General features: G+C 53.3%; 4 protein-coding genes across 4 annotated transcripts; 1 reads left to right on the plus strand and 3 right to left on the minus strand.

Moving 5' to 3' along the window:
• Positions 1-2: 2 nt before the first annotated feature.
• On the minus strand, positions 3-2,411 carry gmdA (putative general amidase GmdA). Its single transcript, XM_071038742.1, has 5 exons — positions 1,830-2,411; positions 905-1,738; positions 813-860; positions 357-768; positions 3-273 (listed from the first exon to the last, which is right to left on the minus strand). The coding sequence occupies exons 1-5, from the start codon at positions 2,103-2,105 to the stop codon at positions 149-151; spliced, it is 1,695 nt and encodes a 564-aa protein (XP_070904037.1). The 5' UTR covers positions 2,106-2,411; the 3' UTR covers positions 3-148.
• Positions 2,412-7,323: 4,912 nt separating this feature from the next.
• On the plus strand, positions 7,324-8,401 carry BJX68DRAFT_227769 (uncharacterized protein). Its single transcript, XM_071038743.1, has one exon. It carries the CDS (start codon positions 7,642-7,644, stop codon positions 8,083-8,085), a length of 444 nt encoding a protein of 147 aa, XP_070904038.1. The 5' UTR covers positions 7,324-7,641; the 3' UTR covers positions 8,086-8,401.
• A 4,537-nt stretch (positions 8,402-12,938) lies between these two features.
• On the minus strand, positions 12,939-13,734 carry BJX68DRAFT_262586 (SDR family NAD(P)-dependent oxidoreductase; the record flags this gene model as incomplete). Its single annotated transcript, XM_071044479.1, has 4 exons — positions 12,939-13,149; positions 13,216-13,336; positions 13,389-13,545; positions 13,597-13,734. The coding sequence occupies 4 exons, from the start codon at positions 13,732-13,734 to the stop codon at positions 12,939-12,941; spliced, it is 627 nt and encodes a 208-aa protein (XP_070904039.1).
• Positions 13,735-14,011: 277 nt separating this feature from the next.
• On the minus strand, positions 14,012-17,700 carry BJX68DRAFT_252774 (PrpF protein-domain-containing protein; the record flags this gene model as incomplete). The annotated part of the gene is made up of 6 exons (XM_071042615.1): positions 14,012-14,824; positions 14,880-15,288; positions 15,633-16,571; positions 16,620-17,016; positions 17,074-17,595; positions 17,649-17,700. 6 exons carry the CDS (start codon positions 17,698-17,700, stop codon positions 14,012-14,014), a joined length of 3,132 nt encoding a protein of 1,043 aa, XP_070904040.1.
• Positions 17,701-17,811: the final 111 nt, after the last annotated feature.

The raw sequence follows: 17,811 nt of genomic DNA on the forward strand, positions 1-17,811 counted from the left end.
AGGGGGGAGAACAGCAGCAGAACACGAGCCCAGAGAACCGATGATCGCCGCCAAGCTTTTTGCTGGTCGGCCAGTGCTGGACTTTTGTTGTGTTTCTCTACATTTCATCGAGATTGATCTAGTCTTTCGTATAAAGATCCATCCTACATCAAGCACTGGCTCCTGCAACAGCCGCACTCACATACTCGGCCAGCACCAGCAACTTCTCCTCCTGCAATCGCCGCCCAAACAGCTGCACCCCCGCCGGCGCGCCATCGTACACCTCCGCATCATCTGGGCCTGTCAGCAGCGATCGCAAAAAAAAAAAAAAAAAAAAAAAAAAAAAAAAAAAAAAAAAAAAAAAAGTGTCTACTTACACCCTCTGTACGACCTCTCGTCCAGTTCACTGAGAAACGTCTCCCGCTGAGCTACATCCACTGCTTTATCCGCATTTGTCACAGGGAACACCACCCCTGTATAATCCAACAGGTTCAGGAAGCTGGTGTATCCCACATGGACATACTGAGTTGGTATCACCGCTGCGTGCGCAGCAGCTGCGCACAGAACAGCATCGACAGGCCGCCCGGTTCCAGTTAGCTCAGCAGTGCTATTCCAGTAGTCCATGTACAGCTTCTGATATTCGCGCTTCGCGACATTGACTTGAGCGATTTCCATCGCGTTTTTCTGTGCGAGGTTGCCGCCAACAATTACCTGGGGGGCTGGGCCTTCTCCTGACAAGTCAAAGTGATACTGCACATCTGCACCGCCGTCGAAGCCGTATGCGGCGCTCTGTTCGGTTAGCATCTCGCTGTACTTGGGGTGGGAAGACGTACAGCTAGCTTGACCGCAGTAGCATGCGAGGGAGGATTCCACTCTATGACCTAGACTCGTCAGCAACTGCAAGGCTTCGCTCGATAAGTCTTACCTTGTGACCGAGCCGCTTCAGCGTTTGCTCCACGATGTTTAGTGCTCTCGCAATCGGCGGATGAGGCAGAACAATCCCGTCATGCTTCATGATCGCAAAAGCGAGCTTCGAAGGATCGTTTGCCGACTGCTCAACCAGCGCACGCGTCTCTTGCTCGACATCGCTCCTCCAGGGCACCTCCAGCACCAGTGGGTCATACAGCCAGGGCTGTTGGCTGAGCACCGCCTTGAACAAAAGCTGTAGCGAGCGCGCCGTTCCAGCCAGCGGACCAATAACAGAGAGGATAGTATTCTGACCATCCATGGAGTTCGCAGCTCCCTCGTAAGGGATACGTCCGGACGAGGGTCGAATTCCAAACAAACCATTGAAAACAGCAGGAATACGCACACTTCCACCGATATCAGTACCGAACCCACCAGGCGACCCCTTTAACGCAATCAGGGCACCCTCTCCCCCTGAACTGCCACCACACGCAAGTAACCTATTCTTCGGATTCGTTGTATAGGTGATGATGTTGTTGACCGTCTCTCCGCACATCAGCGTTGCAGGAACACTCGTTTTGCAGTACAGCACTGCACCCAGGGCGCGCAGCTCCCTCACAAGCTCACTCTCGAAGACACCCCGTCGAGCATCGCCCTTGATTCCCTGGAACGTACCGATCCAGCCGACGTACCCCATCGTAGTCTCTACCCCCTTTACATGGAACTGATCCTTCAAGCTTACCGGAAGCCCATGCAGCGGCCCAAGCGGCTTCTTATGCTCTGCAAAGTACGCATCGAGCTTCTTCGCGTCCTCAATCGCGGCGTCGAAAAAGATCTCGTGTAGGCAGCTCACCTACCAAAAGTACCATTAGCTCTTGATACCCTCTTCAAATTCCTCAATTCCTCCCAGCACAGCCTTAGGTATGGAGGCAAGGAATACATACAAACTGATGCGCCAGTGCTGCGCGATGACAAAACGCCTCGGTTACTTCAACGGCCGTCCACTCCCCGGTTGTAGTCTTCTCGGCGATAGCATACGCGTCCAGCTCCGTGATTTCGATCTCGCGCGCGGACAGATACTGCTGGATATAGGGACCCGTGACATCGCGCTGTTCGGCCGGCGAGGGGATGGGCTCGGTTATCCGCCATTTCTGTGGGATTGCGTCGAGGGTTGCCTGGCGCTTTGCATCTGCAATGGGTTTCCAGGCGGGGATTGTCATTTCGGATTAACTTGGCGTCTGAGTTTCGAGAGTCTGTAGGTTCGTGCTTGTTATAGGTGCAGTGTGGGGTAAGGTAGTCCTGCGTGACCAGAGTTGGGAGAGGTGGTACAGGCAGAACACCGAGGGGGGTGACTTGATTTATCAGTCAATCTCCAAGACTCCAAGACAATTATCTCCCCGTGAAAGGTCCTAGCGTGACGAACGCAGTCGGTCCCCGATAAGCTGATTGTGGCACTGACCATGGCTCGAACAGGAAGGTCAGTTGGTTGCCCAGCGTGGCGCTCGGGAAAAACCACGGTAGCTGGCTTCGTTGCTGCGGGGTGGTGGGGCTGGCTCGTGTTTTGCGGCGAGGGGCACTGGATTGTTGGGGTAGATATGTAGATATGGTACTGTTGATCGGCAGTGGTAAAGCCTTGGCTTGGATGATTTATGCTGCGTATAGTTATCATTATCATCATCATCATCAATTAGAGGCAGCCTGTTGACGGGCCAGTTGTGGACTGTATTTGTAGTCCTGGGGAGATGAATCTAGAATTGGGGTATATCATGGGCCTTTAGCGACAACTACTTGTAAATAATATCTATAATCAGGCTTGACGTTATTGACATGCGATAGTATAGATATACGCTTATTATTAGTGTACGGATATTGTGAGAAAAGGCGGGTGTTTTTTGATATCGCGAAGAACCTTTGCTCAGTGTCAACGCCGAAGTGTATAGCTCGTTGCTTCGATACATTGCTCTCAGTGTGTGTGGATAGATGCAAGTCTCGCTGGACGGCTCTGTCAAGGTTTGCTCTGTCCAGGAATGTTGGACTAACCCCATTACAGTAGCTAGCAGGTCACTGACTAGAGACCAATCGAGTCCTAATGTGCGGCTTGGGAGGTTATATATCACCGTGGTATATCCATGTCGCGATATTAGTTGCGTGGCTCCCTTCTGAGTGTGTAGCTTTGTTGAGGTGATACTACTAGTAGTAAGAGCCTAAGATCCCCAAGATACACGCCATGTTCTACTAGTACTAGTAAGACTCGGGGCTAAACTAGGTACTCCATGCCCCGTCCTGCCACTCGCTAGTCACTCCCACTCACACTCCCGATCCCCGCCTCTTCTTCCCAACATCGAGATTGCAGCACTTTCTCCGGATTCTCTCAGCACAAGCCCAAGGGAAATCTCAGTGCGTCCGTCCGTCACGTTCCGACAACATATTCATGGTCCGACATGGGGCTACGCGATCTACCGTACCAGTTACACGCCTGCACTGCAACAAGCCTGGGAGCGCACGGTTGGAAAGATCCGCAGTGCAATCATACCGAGCATTGAAAAGGAGCTGCACGATCCAAGATCAGGAGCTTTACGGCCCGACATCGATCCAACTCCAGTGGACTTCGTCAAAGACCCGCTCCAGCTCGTGATCCATGGTGATACCAGCCGGATGACGACATTGACGAGGCGGGTGCTCGCGAGGTGTTTCATGCCTGGTGCTCTCCGCCCGGGAATAAGTATTCACTATCGCGGATATCCTCGATAATCCTGATCCCTCCAAGGTTTGGACGCGGGCCGACCTCCCTGTCTCCGAATGGGTGTGCCTAATGGTCGACGAGGAAGTGATGCGATGCGTGGATGGGGATGTAAAGAACGAATACGGGGAAGGCCCATACGTCAAGGCGATTGAGCGCTTGCCAGCTATGGGCGCGCACTATGACGGCTCGTTCAAGGTGGCGTTGACCTACCTGTAGGGATTGATCGTAAAGCAGATAACCAGGGTGGCCTTGACCAGTTCCTGCCACCGAAGCGACGCAAGACGGGCGAGCGACCGGTTTATAATGGGCGCTGGCCAGACGATGTGGAATTCGAATCTCTAGGGGTTGACCCGGATGAGGTACCGGCGCTGGAGCACGGGCTGGAGCACGCATTCGAGGAGAGCAGGGAGCCCACAGGGTCTCGATCCGCGCCCCGGCCTGTACAAGTCTCAAGTCATTTAAGAAACTTGAGCTCCTTATATGAGACGGCCGGCAAGGGGTCGCCAACTAACTCATTCCGTGATCCTACTAAGTAACTCGGTTTTGCCTACGGTCCCTTTCCACATAGGGGACACGACAAGCGACTAACGAGAAGACTAGGCACGACGGCCGCTTAGCAATGCTTCCGCGGGAGGCTTTCAAACGTATCGCATCGAATCTAGACCGCGCAGATAACTTTGCGCTGTCGCTAACATCAAAGGGCCTCTACACCCTCACCGAGAGGCTTCTCTATTCAACCGTTACGCTAACAAGCAACCACGCCATGATGAAGTTTACATGCACTTTGACAGCGAGGCCGGGCTTATCTGATCTCGTTCTGACATACTCAATCGAGGGTGAGGTTGAAGACGAGCCTTGCGCAGGTTGCATTATCGACTACAACATTGAGCGGCTATCGTCCCTTCGCAATCTCCTCTTTCGACAAGCGCACAGGATAGAGAAACAGTGCCGTTGTATGGCTGCCGTTGTTCGCCAGTTGACCGGGGGCCATATCAGTCAGACTTTGAAAGCTTGGACGTTGATGGATCCTCGACGGGATCTTGCTTTACGCTGACAGGCAAAGAGCATAAATAGCCTGCTTCGATATCGCCTACCCAGCCGCAGTCATCTTAACCCAAGATGCACAGCAACACCTCCTCCTGCCGCTGCTTTCTTTACCGCAGCTAGAGACAATCATCGAGCTGCATCGAATGCCAGAATCCGCGTATTGGACTAGCTTCAAGGACAGGGTGCTCTTCGCGATAACGACCGGGGAGCCGCCGCAGGCCCTGAAAGAGGCGCGATACACAACCTTCGAAACCTGATCCTCCACTGGGACGGCCTCCCTCTCACCTGGCTGGCCACCCTCTCTAGACTTCCGCGCAGCCTCGAGCGCTTCAGCCTTATTTTATCCCTGAACTACAGACACAGCCGGCACCCGCCTGAGATCACTCTTGATAGCGCGCTAGAGCCCGTCACGGAGTCGTTAAAAGTGCTCGATATTTCCACACCATATAACGCCAGCGCGCCGGAAGGCGTAGGTCTCTACTTTATCCCCGAGGCGCTTCTCAATGAACGCCACGGCTCGATGGCACAAGGCCGTGGTTTCCATCGTCGTTGGTTAGTCTTGGGTTTAGCAATGCGTGGCCGTCATATTACGGTAGATCGTTAAGCGAGTTCAACTACGACGCTGTCCCTGTGCCTTTTGGACGCAGATGTGATAGTGACAAGGTTGATGCTATCTCGAAAGGGGCTCTTGGTCGGACTGCGGCGGTACTAGAGGCTCTACCCTGCTTTACTACGATCAATGTACCCTGGAAATGACCGCAAACAGCAGGTGCAGTTTGATGTCAGAGTCACATAAACGACATAAAAGCCTCAAATATTTCAACCAATCCAAACCCGCTTTAACCCCGTTGAGAAAGTTATATAGGCATGGGCAATTGCTAGAGTCAAGAGTTCATATCCCAGGTCAAACTCTTCATTCTTAAGGTTGGAACTCTAGATAGGGAGAAATCACCTGCTGCAGTTAGAAGACCAGACCAATGGTAGTAGTATTTTAGGTCTATATCCTAGCTTTATCTAGGATCAAGCTATGCCACGGCTGCGTAACTACTACGCCCCCGCCAAAAGAATCTTGATAATATAAAAGAAATATATGAAGAAATAACTCCCAAGCTGGGCTAGTCTTGGTCCTGGCCTATAAATATGTAGTATGCACCTAACTAGCCCCAGTACTTGCTTTTGTGGTCTCTATAGTCCAGGAGTATCCCTAGACTACCCCAAATTGCCCCGCTCGTCCTGTTTGTACTACGTAGAATGCCCGCTATTAGTGGTTCGATATCACTTGACCAAACCATAAGAGCCCAGGTTCCTGGCTGTGGACTCAAGCCACCAAAGAAAACTAGACTCCTCTAGCCAAAGCCCCTTAAGGGCGCCCTCCTTACCTTAATATCATGGCGCGGCCGCCAGCCGGTGCTCGTCTGGTCTTATGCTAGGTAGTGTATGGTTGAAAGGCTGACGGTGTGAGCCTCCTCTTCTATACTGCCGCCTGGAAAACTATCTAGTATCCATTCTGAAAGCGTTCTATCTGTATAAAAGCCCGGCCCAAATACCGTCGTCGCAGAAAAGGTTGACCTGGGAGAGATTGCGAGTAAAGGCTCTCGTTAGGTAGCTGCTGGTTAGTATATTTGGCCTTTGAAAGATACTTCACCCTCATTAGGGCCAACAATTCGGAGAGAAACTCAGCAATGGACTAGTTAGATCCATATGGCAACCAACGGGTGAACCAAGTTCATAATGCCTGAAGCATGGGTAAAGTCCGAATCCAACTTCTAAAGGGATTGCTATCTTGACATCGCTGCCTATCAAGTAGAAGGGACAACACATGATCGCGCTCTCTCAGCATGAGCGCCAGAATGAGGGCCTATCAAGAATTGGCGGGATCATAGTCGAATTATTCCTCAAAACCGAATGTATCCAGTGCTTAGGTATTTTTAGAGGAATCGATATATGTTCTCATCCTCGGGTTAAACATTATAATCTGTGAATACGGCGGACCATCATTTCTTATTCGCTTTCCAGAGGTTTGAGCAAGAACGACCCATGGTAGTTACTTTGGGACTGCCATGATAATTCGAATGTCAAGACCCAGGCTAAATGTTTTATGGCTATCCACAAACATGCAGATATGCAAGATAGTCTCAACCGCGCTTTCGTATCCTCCTCGGGTCAGAGTCAGGTTTTTTTTTTCTTTTTTCTTTTTTTCGTATTTGTGCTCAGATCAGGGCCGTGGCTGGGTACTGGGTCGCAGGCCGACTCGATTGACTTCACCTCAACATCATATGGACGCTGGTTCCAGCGTGGGCCCAAGCTTCAGAGGTCCTCCCAAGCAAAGGCGTCTATAGGCCACAAGCATGCATGTCTCGGAAACTGAAGCCTCGGACAACAAACCACCCGGGCGTTTTCCATCGCTGGTTAGAGTGTCTCAATTGACCTGGTCGCCGGAAATCACCTGATGGGCGATCGCCAGGAAGCATTCCTCATTCTTCACGGCTGGCGGAGAGGGTGACATAAAGGAGCGACCCAGAACCCCATGATCGCTTAATTTCTCCGCTATGCGGGGAAGGAAGCCGCGCTAAATTTAGCACGACGCTCCATCGTTGGCCAGGTCTCAACTGCTCAACCGGCTTACATTTGCCTGAGCAAAGTGGACTGAGACATTCATCGGGTGATCCGGATGGAGCTGAGTTTCCACAATGCAGAGTACCTACGGCTGAATCTGATGCTCTCGAGTGCTGACCGACTTCAGGCTGAGGTCATGAGGTTTCCTGCTGCAGCTTCCATAGAAGCATGGAAGTGTTTAGCACTGCGCTCATGGGAAAAGCTATAAATACCGGCTATCTCACTGCCCGTCTATGGCTCTCGGTCACTCACTCATCTCATCCTCTACAACAAACCTCGAGCTACAAACTTGCCTCCTCTTTCCATAAAACACCAATCCGTTTATAAACCAACTACTTCCACACCTCACAATGAAGCTCTCCCTCAGCACCCTCCTCGTAACCGCCCTCTCCGCCGGCAGCGCCCTCGCGGCCCCCGCGCCCGCCGAATCCAAATCCATGATGGTCGCCAACACGCAATGGACAATCACAAACATGAAGCGCGTCTGCAACACCGCCGACACAAAATGCACCTGGACGTTCGGCATCAACAACGGCGCCGCAAACACCCCCTGCACGCTCGTCGTCAACGGCACCCCGGCCTCCCAGACCAACGGCGGGCCCAAGACCTGTGGTCCGTACACGGTCACCTCGGGCTGGAGTGGGCAGTTTGGGCCGAACAATGGGTTCACGACACTTGCGGTTGTCAACCAGAACAGTCGGCAGATTGTCTGGCCTGCGTATACGGATGTCCAGCTCAAGGGCGGGAAGGTTGTTAAGCCCGATCAGGCGTATACGCCTGCGGCTTTGCCCTAGGTTGGGGTTTGGTAGTTGGTTTGGTGGTCGTTGAGGTTGGTTGGTGCCACGCGCCTAATATAATGTCTCTTTTCCTATGTTTATATGGCTCCTGGTCGGTTCAAGGTGCGCCTGTGTCTGTATTTACATTCTCCCATGGGCCGATAACGGTGGAGAGAACTCCAGAATTCACCATCCATATGTAAAAAGCAACTGAACTTACCATTCTGCCTCTCAATAGCTTGCTGCGTAGGAAGATATGCTCTGATCAGATGTTCTCAATGCAAACCATCTCATATCGGTGCTCCGATACAGAAATAAGAAATATTCTTGTCAATTTGTTTCTACCCAGGTTCGATACTAAAATCCCCAAGCACATGTAAGCTAATCGCATATTCTAGTTAGTGCACGTACCGCCCTCCCTCCAGCCATGGATGGAGTAGTGGCCAGCATGCTAAGTAACGGAGGTGGGGGCAGCCCTCGAGGGGCCCGGGGAACCCATACTGGCGACAAATCATGGGTTTACGCTTGATGAGACGGTTTGCCGCTAAATCGGAAGGTCCGTGTTGTACTACTCCTAGGGAGGCTGATCCCTTCCTTCATGCAGACTGGCAGACTCGAAACTTATATGCCGGCGTCATATTGATACGGTGAGTTCAATGATGGGTTGCAGTTCAGCAGATCGAGCATCGTATCTGAAACCTCTCTTAATGTTAGGAATAAAGTCAGGATATCGACATCTCCGGGCTAGAGTCGTCATCAACCAGCCGGCTCATGAGAATCGCGTCGAAGTCAAAAAGGTTGAATCAGGCATCTAGACGTTGTTAGCAATGGAGGACCGCAAGAATAATGGCATCTCTCCATATAACACACCACAAAGCTCGGTCCCCGACCAGATCCACATCCACATGCCCTGGTATATTCGACTCCGTCGCCATCGCCGCCTGCAACTCACCTGCCCCAAGCTCCTGATCCAGCGCCGCCACTTTATAAGGCTGCGCGAAGCTCTGCGCCGAGTCTCAGCGTTTCTTCATAAGTACCCTTTGAAGAGAGGTCATTGCTTTTCGCGATTGCATCGAATCGTACGCTGGCGGCAAAGCGTACACGAGACAGCAGGTCGCCCCTTTCGCTTTTCCGGGGCAAGAATGATTGTCTTCATCGCGGGATTTGTGATTTCCTTTTACTTTTGACGATGAAGTGGTGACGAAGCAGGAACGGGCAGTTGGTGCACCCACCAGCCTTCCCGTCAGCGGTGTTGCACCAGATGGCGGCCTCCGTGCCTGGCTCGTTGCTGGCGGCGCAGCAGCCAGCTTCCTCAGCACCCTCGGGCTCGGCAACTCATTCGGTGCATTCGAGAACTACTGCCTGCGCCACCAACTGAGCAACGAGTCCGAGCCCAAGATCGCCTGGATTGGTTCCCTCCAGCCGTTTCTTCAGTTCTTCTCTGGGATGCTTGGGGGCCCCTTGTTTGATCGGTATGGGTCGTTAGTACGGCCCCTTCATTGCTCTGATATGGCCCATCGTTGCACCACGCTACTGGTTTTGGGGGCTCACGGGCTAACCTAGGTATCAATATCTAGGTAATATATCCCTCCACAGTTGCCTACCTCTTCGCAATAGTGATGCTCAGCCTCTGCACAAACTACTGGTAAACAATGCTCGTTCAGGGGGTGCTCATGGGCACCGTGATGGAGTTCCTCCAGATTCTTGCCTTCGCCGCCGTGCCACAGCACTTTGACAAGAAGCGATCAGCGGCCCTAGGCATAAGAATCATAATACCTATTATCCTCTCGAAAATGCTCAACGCCTCTAATCTCGGGTTCGCCTGGACGGTGCGGTAATCGGCTTTGTTATCCTGCCGTTCATGGTGCTCGCCTGTATAGTGGTCAGGCCGCGTCTCCCACCGCGCAAGACGCAGCTGTTCCTCTGGCCACACTACAGACGGCCGCGATATATCATGATCGCTATAGCTCTATTCTTCGTCTTCATCGGAATGTTCGCCCCATTCTTCTACCTCCCGATCTACGCCACAGCCCGAGGAATGTCCAGCACGCTCGAAGGCTACCTCCTCGCAATGATAAACGACAAACGGCATCATCATCTTCTGCATGACCTCTGCAGCGACAAACGCCGGGTTGATTGTATACACACTGTTCTTCGGCGGCGTTTGCGTCTTGTCCGAGGGATGCAAGAGATATTGGCATGTATATGGGGATTGCGGGTCTGGGCGCGTTGATTGGGCCGCCAATTAATGGGGCAATGCTGGAGGCTTACGGAGGGTATTCATGTGTATGTATGTTTAGTGGGACAATGGCAGTTTTTGGTGGATTTTGGCTTTTCTGGCGAAACTCAGTACCGAGGGAGGGATTCTGGGGAGGGTTTAAGGCAGGTGTGGCAATGTTGGTTAATCTGAACCTTTAAACCCTAATACGACTGGGTTTCTACAGAGATAATTATTCCTGTTATAAACGCAACTTGGATGGAAAGTCGTGGGAGGCTGCAGTAATCGCACCCCGCCCCCACATTAGCCCTAATCCGCATCTCATGCTGCTCGCAGGACTTGACAGGACAATGAACAGTGAATCTACATCTCCTCGTGACAGGAACATCTTGCTCCATGAGAGATGGCATCCGGCCTTTCTACAAAAAGACGATGAACCTAAGTTCCAAACTATGTTACCTTATTAACTCACAAATAACGACATTGGTTTTATACACCTAGAAATCCAACGTAATGTAAGTAGGTTCGTCTGGATTTATCAAAGTGCATCCCAACACACATTAAACGTAATCAAGGGCTATTTGTGGACTCGGGCAAGTAGTCGGGAAAGGAGTTCGGGCTAGTACAGACCCAAGTGGTCTGTGGGACGACAAAAAGAGCTCTCCAGCCTTGTCTTGTGAATCTATCTGCTTGAGGCGGATTGAGCGAACTTGAGAGGCATCCTGGAACTTGTGTCTAGATCGTAGGGATGCTCCAGCCTTCCAATCCCGTGGAGATTAGCCACACACAAGTATACTAGTTTATGCAAGCCAAGACCCGCTGTCCCCGAAGCGGCCTAGTATCTAGGACGAGCAGGCGGGGTGGACGTGCCAACACTGGGGCCTGCCAGGTGAAGCTGAGCTCATGACCCCATACGACCCCTCCCCCATCCTTAAGCTACATATTGCAAGAAGCCTACGTAATGAATCTCCTCGATTTCCCTCCAGAGATACTCCTCATAATCGTCTCCTTCCTCCCCAAAGAACAAGACATCTACACCCTCACCCTTACAAACCGAATCCTCTACACCCTCGCCAACCCACTTCTATACACCAACAATGCCCGCCACCACAACAGCACCGCCCTCCTCTGGGCGGCCGAGCACAACAATCAACCCACAGCGGACCTCAGCCTCCGCCACGGCGGAAACATCAACACCGCCGACGACGACGGGCGCACGCCGCTTTTCTGGGCGACATGGGAAGGACATGACGATCTCGCGCGGTTCCTCCTCCGCACAGCAAAAGACAAGATAGACGTCAATGCACAGGAGAACCGCGGCCTCACACCGCTAAACTACGCCTGCATGAAGGGCAGCGTCGAAATCGTCCGTATGCTCCTCGAGACAGGGAACGCCGACGTAAACACCCCGGAGAACGGAGGCCTCACGCCGCTCGGGAGCGCCGCGCAGATTGGGAATATCCCCATCGTAACGATGCTGCTCGCGACCGAGGGGGTAAACGTCAACGCCGTGGACTCGATCTTTGCGCGCGCGCCCATCTGCCTCGCGGCCGACTGTGGGTATGCGGATGTTGTGCGGCTACTCCTTGAAACGGGCAAGGTTGATCTCGAGAATAATTGGGCGGTTCAGGCTTCGTTCTTCTGGGCTGTGGATCGGGGGTTTGACGGGGTAGTCCGGTTACTGCTACAGACGGGGAAAGTCGACGTGAGTGCGACGTTTACGAGTCGGGGGGCGTCGGCGCTGTGTCAGGCTGCGAGGAATGGGCGGGTGGCGATTGTGAAGATGTTTATTGAGTCTGCGTTTGATAATGGTGGTGATGGCAGCGAGGCGGAGGGCGCTCGGTTCGACGTCAGGGACGAATCCTGCCGCCGGACGGCGCTGGGTTGGGCTGCGCATGGCGGGTATGCAGACGTCATCGAGGTCTTGCTGGCGACTGGCCGGGTGGACATCGATTCGCGCGATGGAGGCGGCCAGACGCCATTGTCGTTGGCGGCGCAGTACGGGCATACGCGTGTGGTGCGGATGCTGCTTGAGGCGGAAAAGAAAGGTCTCGGTGCCGTGGACGTCGACTCGAGATCCAACAATGGCCGCACACCGTTATCACTCGCTGCCCAGGGTGGATGGCATGCGGTGGTCAACCTCTTGCTCGAGACAGGAAAGGTGGACGTCGACGCGGTGGATTCAGAGCACAGACGGACGCCGCTCTCGTGGGCCGCGGGCAACGGTCATTTCGAGGTTGTGATGATGCTGCTGGCGACTGGACGGGTGGATGTGGATTCGAGGGATGGAGAGTTTCATCGCACCCCGTTGGAGTGGGCGGCAGAGAGGGGGTATGATTCGGTGGTGGAGTTGCTGGAGGAGCAGGACCGAACGTAGGCAAGGACATGTGTGGTTTCAAGCGATGGCTGTATCAGATCGGATTTGATCTGGGATTCATGTTGAATTGCTGCCATGATAAGCCTTGGAATTGAATGCATATGCACTGCCGGCATATCCGCGTACACCTGAAGCTACATGCAGCATATGCTGAACCAGCCAGATGAGGATACACTGCATATACATACAAGTACGGCGGCTATGGTAGCCTAACTCCATTTACATTCTACCCAGGCTCGCATCAGCCACAGCCGTGAATCATAAACAGCCGCAGCATCACGCCGTAGCCCCACCATCCACAGGAACAATCGCCCCAGTCATGAACGACGCTTCGTCACTCAACAGGAACGCAATCACCCTCGCCACCTCATCCGCCTGCCCCCTGCGCTGCAGCGGGAGGCTCGAGTACGTGCTCATCGTCGCACTCGACGTCGACGTCGGCGCGCTGTCGAGGAGGGTTTGGAGCATGGGCGTTTCGACGGGGCCGCTACGTCGACCTAATCAGTACGTTCGCGGTAGTCAGTCAATTCAACAAGAAAAGCGGGCAACTCACGGCGCAACGGCATTAACCCGAATCCCCCTCTCCCCAACCTCTTTCGCAGCCGTCCTCGTCAAGCCCACAACGCCATGCTTTGCACATCCATACGGGCCCAGCCCGGGCCGTCCCCTGACGCCTGCCATACTGGTTGCGTTGACGATACTGCCGCCCCGCGACATCACCTGCACCTGTGCCCTGACACAAAACATGGCACCAGAGAGCCACGGCAAGCACGCCCTCCCACAAGTCATCGGGGACATCTGCAACACTTGTGAAATCCATCGGGATTCCCGCGAGGTTTGCGGCGCCGTCGAGCTTTCCATAGTGGGATATTGTGGAGGTGATCTAGACATTGACAGCGGAGCTCGACGAGACATCTAGGGTCGTGCTAAAAACGGTCGTGCCTTTGATGCGGAGCTCGGCCGCGAGGGCTTCGAGGGGAATTGCATTTATGTCGGCGAGGTGGTGGGATAGAGCGAGCCCGATGCCCGAGGCGGCGCCGGTTACCGTGATGACTTTCCCAGTGAAGGACATGGTGAGGGCATGGAAAGGCTGGGAAGTGAGATCTCTAGAGTGAGACAACAGACTATAAGAGGGGAGACATGTATGCAGAATGAATAATCGTCGGCTTCCCCGTATATGTGCTTACAGACCTCGGGTTCTCCCCGGCCAATGGGTGCAGTACGTAGTGGCCTCGGGGTTATGAAGGTCAGGCTTGCTGTACTGAATCGAGTATCTTCTCGATGGTAACTTCTAAACATCATGTTTCTAAAGTTGTCTAGTTATCTAGGTCATCCTTATAAAGACCATCTTACACATAATACCGAATTCTCCCTTCAAACAACCTCCTTGCAGTCCGCGACACCGCGCAACTCGCCACGCCGCCATTTCGTTCCATCACGACCCCAACCTTGATGACCCCCTTACTATGCGCAATACGAACTTCCCTCTCCACTGCAGGATCCCGCTTTTCGCTCCCCTCATCAGGCGGCGGCGTGTGTTCCGGAGTCATCCTGTTCCCAGCCATGGCAGCCAGCTCCGCCACGACGGTGTCGGGGTAGCTCAATGCAACAGCCACCGTAACTGCGCCGGTGAGTTGGAGGCTTGGATGTGGGAGGCCCATGGAGTAGGCCTGTATGCGGATGTCTGCGGTTTCCGAGTCAGGTGGGTAGACGAGTGCGGCTTTGGGCGTCCCGCGCGTCTGCGCCGCAGCTTCTACTGTTGGCGCGAGACCCATTGCTACCGCGGCTTCTCGGCGGATGGACTCGATGAGAGAATTTTGGGCAACTTCGGAGCGGAGATTCTTGAAGAGGGTTTGTATCGAGGTACTGTCGATGAGGACGAACGGGTTTGCCGAGTCGATCAGGGTTACGCGAACAGTGAAGGGGGTTTGTTGGTCTGTGGAGTGTACGTGGAGGAGTTGTTGCTGTTGGCCATCTGAAGGGAAGAGCTTTCCTGTCATGCTTCCAATCGGCTCGACAAATGTGCACTTGACTTCACTGCCTGGTGTGCTGACTCCGGCGATGGTGTAGTCCCCCGTCTCATCGTAATCCCCCGAGGCGTCGAGAGCGACCGTCTCTACCACGATGCGCCTCGTGTTGGTGTTGTATATCCGGACGTCCATCTACGGTATCGTTAGTACAGAACACCCGAGTACTGCCTTCCCGCGTAGAGCATACCTTGGTTTGACCCGGTTGAGGTCTGACCAGGCCTTCCTGCACGGCGAATGGTGCTACCCCTGCCGTCATGTTCCCGCAATTCCCTGTGAGATCTATTGATTCTTTGCCGACAGCAACCTGAACAAAGGTCCAATCAATGTCAGCGTCCGGCCGCTCTGAGCGGGAAACGACAGCCACTTTGGATGTAGTAGAAGTGCCGCCGCCAACACCATCTATCTGACGAGGGTCATTTCCTCGAGACCCAAGCGCAGAGATCAGGTGAGGGGCCCAGTCGAGTTTATCAAGAGGTAGGTCTCTTCTGTGCAGGAAGATTCCTTTTGATGTGCCGGCGCGCATAAGCACACATGGGAGGACATGCCGCTTAGGGCGCGGCTGCAGAGATACCTGCTCATCAATCATAATGCATGGGCTGGGCCAGATAGGGTCGACACGAGTCCGTGGGTTAAATGCTGGCACATATGGAAGAAAGCTTTCAGAAGCCTTCTTGAATGCTTGAGTCGAGGATAGCCGTGTTTGAATAAGTCGTGACACCAACGGGACCATGGCCAAGGAGATACGGATAGACTAAATAGGAGTCCATCAACGCTTTACCGTCGATTGGCATGATATAATAGAATACATCAAGCCAATCGGAAGGATGGACGTCATATAGTGAGAACGAGTCATGTCCTGCGAGTGTGAGTGTATGGGGTCGACTACGATCCCGCGGGAAGCAAGTCACTCCCGCTCACCCGGAATCTGGCGGGCACTCACCATTCCGGCAGTGTCAAGCTGTCCATGGAGGAGCCGTTAAAGCCAAAGAGCGGATCATCAAGAGGCGCAGATTCGCCGTTTATTGATCGCCACCCATGCTGCCACTGGTATGTTCCCGGCACTGCCTCAGGCCGATGGAAATCGTTCGTGGCATAAAGGTCCCGACCAGGGGAGGCCTGGTTGCCCACAAAAATCACGTGATCCATAGCTACTGGAACAAAGGCACTCCCCTGGCGCGGAATGGACAGTGGGGTCCTTGAAATATGATTAGAAAGGACCTCATAATCGGTCTCGGTAGGCCTGACGGCACGGCCGCCGTTCTCTTGGAGGAAGCTCTGGATAATTCCGTCTATATCGACCCAGTCCGAATCCGGAGAGTACACCACCTGGCTAGGAGATGCAATATGCGTAACTACCGCAGGTTCAGTAGTATTAGGATTCCCAGAGCCGTCCTGGACATTCATCGGGTAATTCACGCTCCCCTCGGCAGTGCCATGACTAGGCTGTTGTTGATCTGATAATCGACCGGGCGGATCAAGTTCCAAGGCACTGATTGATACGCTGATGGTGACCCCTAGTTTCTTCATGAGATTATGGATTATCATGGCTGCCTTTCTGACCGCCGAGTTTGTTTCTTGATTCTCCTCAAAAACGGCCAGGCAAGTTGCGAGATTTGCGTGTGCCGTGGAGTCATTCCTACGTTTAGCTGCGATTCGGGTAAGTATTGTCGCCGCGACATAAGTCGCGTACGATATGAGATATGGTGCTCGCCTGACGGAAAATGCGCGATGATACCCGCGCAAGAGGCTGCTGATGTTCGATGCTGCCGATGCACATTTTTTGAACGAATCGACAGATATGGCTCGGGATGTGCTGTACAGATGGCCATCTGCCACAAAGGGCCGATGCAATAAAATGACAAGTACATTAAACATGGCACTGTCAAGTGTCAGTAACCCTGTTCGATAAGGGGTAGGGAAAACTCACTGCAAACTAGACACATGTGGAGGTGGAAAGGCCAAACCACGCGCTTTACCTGGATCGAATCGCAAGTGATTGGGTAAGGATGCCTGCCATTGATTCAGTCTCAGCTGTAGCCGCTCGAGCATACTCGCAAGCTCGGTAGGACTCTGGTCAATGCTGCGCTCGGTGTATATGCAGCTTAGAATGTCGCTCATGATGAGCGAGAGCTTGCACAGAAGTGTAAAGGTAGACGTGCTATATGCGGGTGTGCCTGGGTAGTCCGGCGCACACGTCGAGTACGCAAAGGGCTGCCAGTGTTCCAGCTCTTCATAGGTGTCCAGAAACTTGATAGGAACTAGGGCATCTGTCTCCTTGAGGCTTACAGGGCGGCCTTGATAAAGACTTTGGATCTTGTCGACAACTGTAAAGTTATGTTAATCCGGCAAGCTCTTCGGATGAAACTGTGATTTCTACTCACCAAAAGCTCCCCAGAAGGTTCGCCGCCGAATCTCCAAATCCTCGTCCGAGAAACGCTGGGTGCTCGTCAAGTCAACATGCATACCCAAATCAGTCAACATGCGGAACGCAAGCCCAGCGTACAGCCACGCAGCGCTACGCTCGTCACCGAGAGCAAAGAGCGAGTTGGTCATGACGAGCAAAGCTTGAATTGTCGTGATATCACTACAGTCCAGGGCACCGCCGAGCAGCTCGCGAACCCGCTCCCGATATTTCCAGCCTGCCGTGCGAACATCGTTGGGATCTTTGCGAACTTCTAACCGCGGGCTAAATTTAGCAGCCCCAAAGTAGATCGCATTCAGTAGGAGTTTGGAGAAGTAGGGGCCATTGCAAGCCATGTCGCGCATGAACGCCGGACGGTAGGTGATGAGGAACGAATGGTGCTGGCGATTCCAGTGAAGGGACAAAAGGTGCATCCCGAGGTCCGGATCCACCCCATCAAAGTCAAGCTTATTGTGGTTGAAGTTCAGCTGTTCCATTTGTCCTGCTCTTCGTTTTAGCAAGAGAGGTCATAAATCATTCTGGAGTAGTCCCTACGTTGTTTCGCCGCCTCCGCAACAAGGCCGCGTTCGACCCAGTCATCCGACATGCGAGGGCGATGCTCAGCCCCTGGTGGCCGCTCTTGGTTAGTCTCTTCGAAGAAGGCACTTGTATGCCCATGGTAGCTGGACATGCCATCGGCGGACACCAGGATGCGAGC

This window comes from Aspergillus pseudodeflectus (genome assembly GCF_044049435.1).
Source record: "Aspergillus pseudodeflectus strain CBS 756.74 chromosome Unknown BJX68scaffold_4, whole genome shotgun sequence".
Classification (NCBI taxonomy): Eukaryota; Fungi; Ascomycota; class Eurotiomycetes; order Eurotiales; family Aspergillaceae; genus Aspergillus; species Aspergillus pseudodeflectus.

Bases quoted from the DNA above. Each gene is read 5' to 3' on its own strand.
- gmdA (XM_071038742.1), bottom strand. From the start codon at position 2,105: ATGACAATCCCCGCCTGGAAACCCATTGCAGATGCAAAGCGCCAGGCA. The intron at 1,739-1,829 runs GTATGTATTCCT...TACTTTTGGTAG, and splicing joins CAGCACTGGCGCATCAGTTT to GTGAGCTGCCTACACGAGAT. The intron at 274-356 runs GTAAGTAGACAC...TGACAGGCCCAG, and splicing joins CGAGAGGTCGTACAGAGGGT to ATGATGCGGAGGTGTACGAT.
- BJX68DRAFT_227769 (XM_071038743.1), top strand. From the start codon at position 7,642: ATGAAGCTCTCCCTCAGCACCCTCCTCGTAACCGCCCTCTCCGCCGGC.